The 12,497-nt window shown below is 41.0% G+C and overlaps 1 protein-coding gene across 1 annotated transcript in view; it reads right to left on the bottom strand.

Annotated features, from left to right (window-relative positions):
- Window positions 1-12,497, bottom strand: part of Tbc1d4 (TBC1 domain family member 4) — a 187,852-nt gene that overhangs the window by 15,686 nt on the left and 159,669 nt on the right. The window contains 5 exon segments of the mRNA XM_052190783.1: window positions 336-580; window positions 3,422-3,580; window positions 4,093-4,225; window positions 4,227-4,252; window positions 9,759-9,968. Of these exon segments, the coding sequence (XP_052046743.1) occupies window positions 336-580; window positions 3,422-3,580; window positions 4,093-4,225; window positions 4,227-4,252; window positions 9,759-9,968 (773 nt within the window).

Here is a 12,497-nt window from a genome sequence, read left to right as displayed (position 1 = left end):
TTTTCTGTCCTACTATAAAGAATAAATAAACTAACATAAAACATCATTTAACCTATCAAATATACATATATACAGTTGCCAAACAGGAATTGAATTGGTATAGTTATATAGCTTGTTAGGCACTCGCTGTATGCCTTCCTAAGCACATGACTGTTTTGTAAATTCTCCAATCCTCCAATCAAACAACGACTAACAGATACCCATATATTTGTTCAGATTCTAAGGCAGTGGGCCTAAATCTCTTGAACTCTGAGCTGTGATTCAGAAATGTCTGGTACTGAGGTTTCTGATTTGAACCCCCTGCACATCTGACTCATCAAGAGCCACTGCCTCACCTGAAGTGACATCATATCCGGTCGGTACTGCTTGCGGAAGCCCAGGTCGTACATAAGGAACTTGAGCATTTCGAAGGCTTGCTCTTCACTCATGTGCAGAAGCAGGACTCCAGCCACAAAGCTGATCCCCTGACAGTAGCCCACCTCTTTGTCCAGCAGAGAGTAGGCTTTCAGTAGGTTAAAGAGGGACAGCTGTCCTGCCCCTAGCTGCACTGAAAAGTAAGGGTGCGTGGGAAAAGTCCTCCCTGTGGGGGAAAAGAAAAACCACACTTAGAAAGCAAGGGTGTGTGGGAAAAGTCCTCCCTGTGGGGGAAAAGAAAAGCCACACTAAGAAATAGCAGGGGAACCCAGCACTCTGCCACCTGAGTGTCCTGGGAACGTCCACCTAGGAGACTCCTGTCCTCTCCCTCACCCTCTTCTCTCCTCCCTCCTGCCTCAGCACCTCATAAGTCCTGTGCACCAGAGTATCACCTCTTTTCTGCCCACCTGATTCAGGGGTAACTATTTTATGCTGAGCAGCACTGCTTTCTATCAAAACAGGAACATCCAACAGAAACATGTACTCACTCAATGGCAGATCCAAAACATACCCCAGAGCAAAACTCAGGTTTACTCTGAGTTTAAATCAAGGCAAAGTCTAAATTCATACAAAGACCACTCTACTGACCATCAAATTCTGCAAGGTTTCATTATTTAAGATAAATCTTGGTAATCTAGGACCAGATTACCTTTTTATTTTGTTTGTTTCTTTGTAATATGACACTCAAGGGATATTTTTCTTTGTTTTAATTTGCTTTACATAGAGTCTATCAATTAGGAATTCTGCTGTTTTAGATAAACTTTATTTCTCTTTTCATAAATCATGTAGACTTTTAAAAAATATACAACATATGTATATAATATATGCATATATACATACATATATGCATACAAAATATATAACATATATATAATATATGCATATATACATACATATTTACATGTCCAAGAAAAATAAGGACAGGAAAACACAATTTGAAGTAATTTTTGCCTAAAATTTGCCTCTGGATAGAAAATTACCATGAATACACCAACAAGCAAACAAACTTAATCTTGCTTCTTCGAAAAGCTGGTGTCAGCACTAACACAGCTTGGTCTTCCTCACCAAGGCTGTTTACGCTAGTTTAGGGCTTTCTCTGAACCACCAGAAAATAAAGGCGATGTGTGCTTCCTTGCAAAGTGATAACACTGGTCAACTAGAAATTGCAAGAGTTTACATTTTAAAATGGTTTCTACCACATATGTTCACAAGTAATTTTTGTTTTCCTTTTTTTTTTTCTTTCCAGGAACTGATAAAGTTATTTCTGCAGAGTAAGGAGAAGAAATGAGAACCAGAAAAGGCTGGAAGAGCACATTTAGCCACAAAAAGGCAAATAAGCATTTTTAAAATTAGTGTTCTAATTTCTGCTTCAAATCTTTTCCTAAGAAAAAGTTATCTACAGTGTGTAGGAACTTGATTCTGGCTCTGTTTTGTCCCAGTCTTTCCCTGTAGCCTAATCCCACCATTTCCCTGCCTTCAGGGACTAGACTGATCCCAGGTGCAACCCCCCAATCTTGGGTCTCATCAGCCAATGACCAACACAGTCCCACAGCTCTGCAGGAGCCAACTCTAATCCTCAATTAACAGAGGAACAGACTCAGAAGCAAAGCAGCCTGCTGACAACCACAGTCATAGGGACAGTCAGGAAAGGACTCCAGTGTCCAGTCTCTCTAGAACATTTCCATCTTGATTCTATTGGGGTCAGCATGTAGTAATTGGGTTCAGCCCTCCTCCGTGGAGGCTTTGTTTTTCAAAGAAAGGAACAGAGGTTAAAAACTAGTTTTTAGCCAGTAAATTTTTTATATGCCTAATAAAAACTGACCCCAAATATGAGGTACTCCTGTTGCCTCTTCAAGGACTCAAACAATATCTGGATACCTGATACACTTGTATCTATTAGCTTTCAAGAGTACAGATGAAATAGTTAAATAGCAACATCAACTATTTAGCTACATTACAATAGTAAAGTACATGTAATAGTGTGCTTTAGAAGAAAAAATGAATTTTAAAATTATACTATTTGGGGGGGCTAGGGATGAACCTCCGTTAGCAGAGTGCGCTTGCCTCCTTGCATACATGAGACCTCGCTCCTTCCATCTCTAGCACCGCAGAAAGCAGGCAGAGTGCTAGAAATCTCTAGCATTGGGGAGATTGGAAAGTTCAGTCCAAGGTAACTCTTGACTACATGGTGAATTCAAAGCTGACCTATACCTTATCTCAAACATTACAATAAAATTAAATCATGCTGGTTTTTCTTTTTTATATGAAATTCAGTATTTAAAAGACTGCAGGATGATGCTGTCGCTGGAAATTCCTCCAGAGATCGGAAGGATCCATCCATCCATCCACACAGCAATAACACGAGCTGCCACGTCTCTCCTCCGCACCGAGAACATCGTCAGCCCACCTGACCTCCCACAGGGCCACCTGCTTTCTGATTTGCTGTTATCTAGGCACACCTAGGTCCCTTCTTGCTTGGCTACTGAATTACTTTTTACAGTGATTGATAAAAGTTCGTATTCAGAGATGACTGAAGGTCTTCAAGCACCCTGTTAAATATTTCTGTATCCTTTTAACCTCTTTCAAAGGCAGCACTGATCGTGACAGAGTTGCCTCACTGAGGGAATAAATCAGTGGAGCACCATTTGCCCAGAATATACAAGGCCTCGGGGTTTATCTCCAGCACTATAAACACACACACACACACACACACACACACACACACACACACACACAGACAAGCGAAAATCAACTGTTCAAACTTCAGTAACTGAGAGCACCCACAATATAACCTTCACAGTGATTCCCATTTCAGAGAGATAATCAGTTTGGGGGTGAATATTCCGCTCACAGTTATTCCATCAGAATATAAAGTCAACTTACCCAGACAAGGCAGTCAGCAGCTCAGCTTATGCCAACAGACCCTCTTCATCAATGCCAACCAACTGTCCAACCAACACTACACTGCCTTTTGCTTTTGTAAATGACACACGTGGGGCAGACATACCCAAATCCACAAGGATGGCGTGCTGCTGAGCTGTGAGCTGCTTCAGAAGCTCCTTGTAGGAGGTGTCGGGAGGCTGCTGTTTGTTGGACAATCTGTGTCTCAGGCGGTATTGCAGTGCTAGAAATTGCCAAATCTCCCCGCGCCGACTTTTAGGAACCCCTACAACATGAGAGATGTAAAGTCCGAGTTTAGGAATAAAGCCATTAAAGTCCCAGCAGATGAGCCACATCACAGGGACCACCACAGCTCTCCTTGCTGTCTGCCGCCTTCAGCGCGTGGTCTCCAGTGTACTAACAGCATCATCTATGCTAACAGCTTCTCCCCTATAGTCCTTTCACTGTTTTCAGATGTAAATGAGTATTTTCCATCAAATGATGGCAATACTAAGGCACACATCGCTTCCACGGTAGACAAGAACACCAAGCATCAAACAAATCGCAGCAAGGATAAGGGAGCAACAGAATAAACTCTGAAGCCTTCATGGGATCAGCATCATCGATTTCTGTTCCTCTATTAGCAAGCTCTAGGTAGAGGCAGACCCACCATCTGCACAGTGTTGTGCTTTCCCTTCCTTATAAACAACTTACACAACAGTGTTATGCTTTCGCTTCGTGAGTCAGAAACCTCTCCACAGCTCTCCTGCAGTAAACACTTATGAAAACAATGAGTACCTTCTTTAAGGGACGTGTGGATATCTTCCATGTCGCATCTGATTTTAGTTCTGCAATTTGACAACTTCTTGTCCCACGCTATTAAGACTTCCTTCTGACAGGTACCGACTTCTTCGTAGTCTAACTTAACTTTTTCTAGACTGGAGCTCATCTCTTCTTGCTTAAAAAGAAAAAGAGGGAAAAGCAATGAAGACCAGCCCGCTGTTAAAAATCCAGCATTGCAAACATTGTATGCGTTATCAAGCTACACCCAATCACTTTTAGAAATCAGCCACTGATGTTTACCCTGGGGGAACAGATGTAAAATGGTGCCCAAAGGGGGCCGGAGACACGGCGTAGTGATTGGGAGGACCAGCACCCACATGTTAGCTAATAGACTCCGTAATTCTAGTTTCAGAGAATCAGATGCCCTATTATACCCTATATGGATACTGCATGCAGGAGATGCACAGACATACCTGCAGGCAGAACACTCATATGCATAAAAATAAAAAACTTCTGAATTTTTTTGAGGAAAGTATAGGAGGTTTTCAAATGTCGAGTCATTTCTATGAGAAAATACAATAACTAAGAACTTTTTACTATCTCATCCTTAGTAATTTTGCTAAGTATAAAATACAAACTGGGGTTAAAGAGGTGGTTTTATGTGTCAAGGCAGTTGCCACCAAGCCTGCATTTGATCCAGGGACCTACAGGGTGGCAGAAAAGAAACAGTTTTTCAAAAGTTGTCACTTTATAGTCGCTGACTTCCACAGTGACACCACAACATGAGCACAGCATAGGTGTGTGTGTGTGTGTGTGTGTGTGTGTGTGTGTGTGAGTGCATCGCATTGTACATAGCATAGCGTGCACACACACACACACACAGAGAGAGAGAGAGAGAGATGAGAGAGAGAGAGAGAGATGAGAGAGAGAGAGAGAGGAAAGAAGGAAGGAGGGAAGGAAGGGAGAAAGGGAGAAAGAAAGAAAGAAAGAAAGAAAGAAAGGAGAAGAAGAAAGAAAGAAGAAGAAAGAAAAAGAAAGAAAGAAAGAAAGAAAGAAAGGAAGAAAGAAAGAAAGAAGAAAGAAAGAAAGGATAAGAAAGAAAGGAAGAAAGAGAAGAGAAAGAAAGGAAGAAGAAAGAAAGAAAGAAAGAAAGAAGAGAAAGAAGGAGAGGAGGAGGAAGGAGGAGGAAGGAGAAGGAAGGAAGGAAGGAAGGAAAGAAAGAAAAAAAGGAAAGAAAGAAAAGAAAAAAGAGAAAGAGAAAGAAAAGAAGAAGAAAGAAAGAAAAGAAAAGAAAGAAAGAAAGAAAGAAAGAAAAGAAAGAAAGAAAAGAAAGAAAAGAAAGAAAGAAAGAAAGAAAGAAAGAAAGAAATGTATGTTAGCTGTGCTATAAATTTCAACAACTTCTGGACAAATATGAAAGCCTCATATGGAAGTAACAGCTTCTATCATCTTAAACATCAGTAAATCAGACTAGCGAGATGGCTCAGTAGTTAAGAGCACTGACTGCTCTTCCAGAGTTCCCAGATCCAATTCCCCAGCACCAACACGATGGCTCACAAACATCTGTAACTCCAACAGTGGGTACCCTAGCACTCTCTTCTGGCCTTCAAAAGCACAGGCATATGCAAGGAAAACATTCATGCACATAAAATAAAACAAATTTAAAATTCCAATTGAAGCATTAACAGTTTAAATGGGATATATATAAGATATTTATGTATTATATATTCATTATTATATATAAATAAATAAATGTATTTCTATAAATATAATATATAAAAATAATTAATATATAATACTATATATACATATATACATATACATATATACATATATATACATATACATATGATATACATATACATACATACATATATATATATCCTGTATGGAATATATGGGAGACAACACCTCATGCATTAGCCTCAATCTGAACACTATTTTACTGTGAGCGCCTCACACATCCCCTGTCAATTTATCCCTACTCTCCTTACCACTAGGCTATGTGTTCCGATATTCATTGTTTGTTTGGGGGCCCTGGGGATTAAGCACAAGACCTTCTGCAGCCTAAGCACATGCTCTATACTGAGCTATGTACCCACGCCTCTATTCTTACTAACCTTAAAAAATTTCACTTTATTAAAGTCAGCATTCATTTCACATTTTAAATGATACAGAATTCTCTCTTATTTGGTGATTGAAAACTCAAACCCAGACTCTGTAAAGGAAATGACCACAAAAGTGTCCACTGTCGTGACCTGTCTTCATGATAAAGAACTGACTCCAGAGGAGAAGCACACGGGCACAGAAGCGCACATTTCCTCCTTCCTCACCCTCCCCTCGTGGGAATCTATTCCTCCAGCGCCAGGTTCGAAACTGACCAGCTTACCTTCTGCAACACAAATCTTGGTCAAGTATCCAAAGTCCTCGACAGCACAAAAACAGTAGTAGGGTGAATGTTACTCTTTACTTAATGCAGTTGAAACCATTCCCCCAAAGTAAGATATCATAAAATGGACTTATTCTTCAAGCAGGGCAGTAAAGATTCCTGTTTAAAAATCTGGACATACCTAAAAGTCAACTACAAAAATATTCTTCCTCTTTCTCCACACCCTCTCCAACACCTGCTGTCTCCTGAATTTTTAATCTTAGCCATTCTGATTGGTGTAAGATGAAATCTTAGGGTTGTTTTGATTTGCATTTCCCTAATGACTAATGAAGTTGAGCATTTTTTAAGATGCTTCTCTGCCATCCGAAGTTCTTCAGGTGAGAATTCTTTGTTTAACTCTGTACCCCATTTTTAATAGGGTTGTTCGGTTTTCTGGAGTCTAACTTCTTGAGTTCTTTATATATATTGGATATTAGCCCTCTATCTGATGTAGGATTGGTGAAGATCTTTTCCCAATTTGTTGGTTGCGGATTTGTCCTCTTGATGGTGTCCTTTGCTTTACAGAAACTCTGTAACCTTATGAGGTCCCATTTGTCAATTCTTGCTCTTAGAGCATATGCTATTGGTGTTCTGTTCATAAACTTTCTCCCTGTACCGATGTCCTCAAGGGTCTTCCCCAGTTTCTTTTCTATTAGCTTCAGAGTGTCTGGCGGTACAACCACTCTGGAAAGCAGTCTGGCAGTTCCTCCGAAAACTGGGCACCTCACTTCCAGAAGATCCTGCTATACCACTCCTGGGCATATATCCAGAGGATTCCCCACCATGTAATAAGGATACATGCTCTACTATGTTCATAGCAGCCCTATTTATAATTGCCAGATGCTGGAAAGAACCCAGGTATCCCTCAACAGAAGAGTGGATGCAAAAAATGTGGTATATCTACACAATGGAGCACTATTCAGCCATTAGAAACAATGAATTCATGAAATTCTTAGGCAAATGGATGGAGCTAGAGAACATCATACTAAGTGAGGTAACCCAGGCTCAAAAGGTGAATCATGGTATGCACTCACTAATAAGTGGTTATTAACCTAGAAAACTGGAATACCCAAAACATAATCCACACATCAAATGAGGTACAAGAAGAAAGGAGGAGTGGCCCCTGGTTCTGGAAAGACTCAGTGAAACAGTATTCGGCAAAAACAGAACGGGGAAGTGGGAAGGGGTGGGAGGGAGGACAGGGGAAGAGAAGGGGGCTTACGGGACTTTCGGGGAGTGGGGGGCTAGAAAAGGGGAAATCATTTGAAATGAAAATAAATTATATCGAATAAAAAAAATATAAAAAAAAAAATTCTTCCAGGATGCCACTAGGGGGCGCTCTGGTGCAGTTTGACTTGCTTCTCAGTGCTTGCTGGGTGTGTATGTGTGTCTGACCTAACCCAATTCTTTCAACTGCTGGGGTTCTCCGAAGCACAACCCAGCTACATCATTACTAACAGTGTGCTTCACGGGGAACTAAACACATTTCCTTAGCTACTTTTCCTACAGCCTTCTCCGTCACTGCGCATCCCAAATCATCTTAAAAACCTGCTGTATGCTAGCCACCAGGCCCTGGGGACGAAATGCTAAGAACATTAATCTCTATCTTCTCGCAACTGTTTAACTACAAGGAGACTTTGCGAAATGGCTGCCATCGGACTAGAATTTTATCCTCTTTGCTTGAGCACCGAAAGTAGGCATTTATCATAAAGCCTTTTGAAAAAGAGTCATTAGTATCATCTCTGCCCTTCCCCGACGCAATTATATAGTGTAGCTGACCTCTGAACAGACATGCAATCATTTATATGAAAAGACTCCACCGTCTCATGCTAACACATACAATTGAGAACTACTGCAGCATACTCAAAAGAAGCATGAGCATTATCGTGGGCAGCCCTGTATTCTAGAATATGTTTCACTTACACACCAGCATGTTGAAGTCCTCAGTGTCCCTGCCCCAGCCACTAACTGCTCGGCAGAATGAAGACTGAGCTAAACACCCCATAAGGTCATTCGCCATCCAAATAGCCAATGATTCTAAAACATCTTTACTTTCAGGATATTCAAGATAAAACCAGTTGCTAATAATATGAATTTCAGAGCCCTACCAAAGTCTCTGAAAGCTCTGCAGGGTGTACCATGGGTCTCCCAACCTCTTAAAGCCACAACAGTAACAGTAAAAACATTGTTTTTAATTTTACAGAAAAGACTTCCTTCCTAAGGATATTTTGCAATCTGTACACTTTTCATTCGGACAAGGAAGTAGCAATAAAAATAAACTATGTCTTTACACACTAAATAAGTGGTGTTAAAATAAAAAATAAATCGTAACTGCACTGCATTGGGGTGCGGTAACAAGGATGCGATGGTAGAAAATGAACTCAGAATGTGAACACCTACATTTTTTAAACTGTCTTTCAGAAGACAACACAACAGATGCAGAGGGGCGGGAAGCTATTTGTACAGACACCAGAAATCTGAGACGTCAGGAGCCCTCTTAAGCTAATCATGCATTTCATGGATGGAAAAACAAGCTGTTTCCTTGAAGCAATTTGCCCAAAAGAATGGTATTTGTATATGTTTTGGATTTGGATGCTGTTGAAGATCTCTTTATCTATGGATCTATTGAAACTAGACAAATTGCATCATTCTTTCAAGAGGCTGAGAAACACATTCTAAAGCATTTATTAGACATAAACATAGAAGCCAATTACCATTGGCAACACACCAGCTCCTAGGATCACTGAATTGTAAATTTAGTGACCTAAAAATGATTTTAAATTGGAAATTTATAAAACCATAATAAAGCCTAGGAACTCTGATTTGGTTATATTTAACTGATAGCATTGAATTGGATACAATACAAACAAATTTGCTTGAAAGGGGCATATTTCTCTTCAGAATGAACGAATATGCCTGGAAGTTGACAGATTATGTTCAAAAAGAAAAAAATTTTGATTTTTTTCATGTTCCAAAGCTTTTCTTAAGTAATGCAGAATGATATTAAAATTTCTAGCAAATGCTAATAAACGCATCCTAGTAAATACAAGGACCTACACACTTCCTTACTCAAAAGGCTACTGATATTTCAACTCTATATTTAAAAAGGCAGATTTGTTAAACCCATATTTCTCATCATAATCAACACCAAAAAAGGTAGAAATAATGAGAACCAATATTAGAACAGGGTATGTATTCCCCCAAGAACGAGTGTGCGTGGTACGCAGCCCTTAGCCCTGCTTCTATAGCCAACCTTCCAGCTTCTGGTTTTCTTTCTCCATTCGAAGCAACAGGATTTGCTGGTGAATAGCTTTCTTCCACAGACTCTTTAGCTCCTTCGATTTCTTTTTTTCTCCAGTTTTTTCTGCGTCCTCGTCCCCAGACAAGAATATAACGAGAGGCTCTTCCTCCATGGTGGGAGAGAGAGGAGACAAGGGGAGCAGCTCCGTCCTGTCTAGCCCATCTGCAGAGAAGAAGACAGTGAGAGGCATCCCTCCCTCCGCGGACCCCACGCTGGGGCCTTTCCTGCAGAACCCGTGTTGTTCGGCACAAGCTGACACACGTTGGTGTGCTCTGAGTTACTGAAACTAGAGATCTGAGTAAATTCAGACTGAATTCCCCTTCCAGATTTCCCTCGTGTGGGGAATCAAGAATACCAGGTGACCGCTTCTTCTTTCCTATGTCTACAAGAGTGAACGGCTACAAAACAAAGTGGCCTTTCCCCTGAGTCTGGCACTTCTGCAATTCACCGATGTGTGTTCTCAGCCTGCATAACACAGCGTTGTGTGAGTAGGTGTGGGTGAACTCCTGAGGTCCCTGACCACCAGTTGTGTCCCACAGAATACCACGGCTGAGCCTTTCCATGCTGAGCAACGCACCAAAACCATCCCATTGTCTCCTTAACTGGCGTGTTCAAGCTGTTTCCCTCTCTACTAAAGCTGTTCTCTGAAACTGAAAATTATTTTCTATTAACAGAATGATACTATCTCTTAAAGCATTTCAATGATGGCTGACAACTATAGATAGATGGATGGATGGATGGATGGATGGATGGATATAGATAGATAGATAGATAGATAGATAGATAGATAGATAGATAGTACATGGATAGATGAATGAATCAATGAATGAATGAATGAATGAATGCACACACTCTAGCTCCCTGGGAACAGCATGTAAATTCCTGTTAGAATCACCCCAACCTCATCTGGGTACCCTTCTTGCTCAGTCCCTCCCAATTCTCTGACCTGAACGGTCTCTCAACATGAGTCTGGAACTTTCCTGGGACATGTTTCTCCCAAAGATGAGTGTAATATTTTGTTCTGCGAAGCCCCAGGACTATCCTAGGCAGATTTGATGTGATCTTTAGAAATGTTCATTTATTCTGTTTGTAAATTCCCTGATCTCTGTTCTTAACGCTACTGCTCCTCCTGTGTTTGTATCCTGGTTATTGTTCTGCGCTTCCTGACAGTTGGGTACACTTATTTTTCATTGCTTGGTTTTAGATAAATGCAGTCAAGGCTATGAAGCCCTTGAAATATCATGTGATTTTGAAATTCAGAGCAGAGATCATAATCTTCCTTCTAGATTCTTACACTAAATTGTTTTCAAAAGTGCATAAAATATTCCAATTTCATTTTCCTGAAGTGCCCAGGATGGAACTGGGGATCTCACAAGTGCTGGATGAACTGTAGCACTAAGCTAGCTGTACCCCAGCTGTGGGCCTCCATCTTTCTCCACTCCCCCACCCCTCACCAAACTCCCCCCTCTCTCCTTCACACTGTGATTAGAAAATGAAGTGCATATGATCACAATTGTGTGAAACCTTCTGACATATCTTTGGGCCAAGAATATAACTAATTTGTGTGTTTCCTGTGTGCTCAAAAATGGACTAAATTTCTCTACAGTTGCAAACTCTTTCTCATCATAGTTCACATCTTTATACTGAATTTTCAGAGGGAAGTTTGTCGCACTCTCTAATAAGCACTGTTGAGTTCTTTCCTTCCCTGGTTCCCCGCACCCTTCTCTGGCTCTCATAGACATATGCTCTCTATACTGTCACGCTTTTTTCTTTCCTGCTGGTTTGTTTAGGGTGTTGCTGTGATCTTTTTAATATGTCTATTAGATCACAGAAAGCTGCCCATGCTCCCTTTTGGTTGCTGTGTGACCTATCCATTGCAGTGTGATCTACCCATTTCTTTATTGTTTGACATTTCTGTCACTTTGTGTGTGACTTTAGCACACAGCATTACCACGGTTTCCTAGCATTGTAGAGTAACACCCAAGTCAGGAATCTCACTCCCTCACGCCTCCATTCAAGCATGTCTGAGCTGTGTGTGTGTCTGAGCTATGTGTGTGTGTGAGCTATGTGTATGAGCTATGTGTGTGTCTGAGCTATGTGTATGAGCTATGTGTGTGTGTGTGAGCTATGTGTGTGTGTGAGCTATGTGTGTGTGTGAGCTATGTGTGTGTGTGAGCTATGTGTGTGAGCTATGTGTGTGTCTGAGCTATGTGTGTGTCTGAGCTATGTGTGTGAGCTATGTGTCTGAGCTATGTGTGTGACTGAGCTATGTGGTGTCTGAGCTATGTGTGTGTATGAGCTATGTGTGTGAGCTATGTGTCTGAGCTATGTGTGTGTCTGAGCTATGTGTGTGTCTGAGCTATGTGTGTGAGCTATGTGTGTGAGCTATGTGTGTGAGCTATGTGTGTGTCTGAGCTATGTGTGTGTCTGAGCTATGTGTGTGAGCTATGTGTCTGAGCTATGTGTGTGTGTGAGCTATGTGTGTGTGTGAGCTATGTGTGTGAGCTATGTGTGTAAGCTATGTGTCTGAGCTATGTGTGTGTCTGAGCTATGTGTGTGTCTGAGCTATGTGTGTGAGCTATGTGTGTGAGCTATGTGTCTGAGCTATGTGTGTGTCTGAGCTATGTGTATGAGCTATGTGTGTGTGTGAGCTATGTGTGTGTGAGCTATGTGTGTGTGTGAGCTATGTGT

The sequence above is a fragment of the Apodemus sylvaticus genome, chromosome 8, assembly GCF_947179515.1.
Source record: "Apodemus sylvaticus chromosome 8, mApoSyl1.1, whole genome shotgun sequence".
Taxonomy (NCBI): Eukaryota; Metazoa; Chordata; class Mammalia; order Rodentia; family Muridae; genus Apodemus; species Apodemus sylvaticus.
The sequence above is the reverse complement of the archived record's forward strand: the minus strand, read 5'-3'. Positions and strand labels throughout refer to the sequence as shown.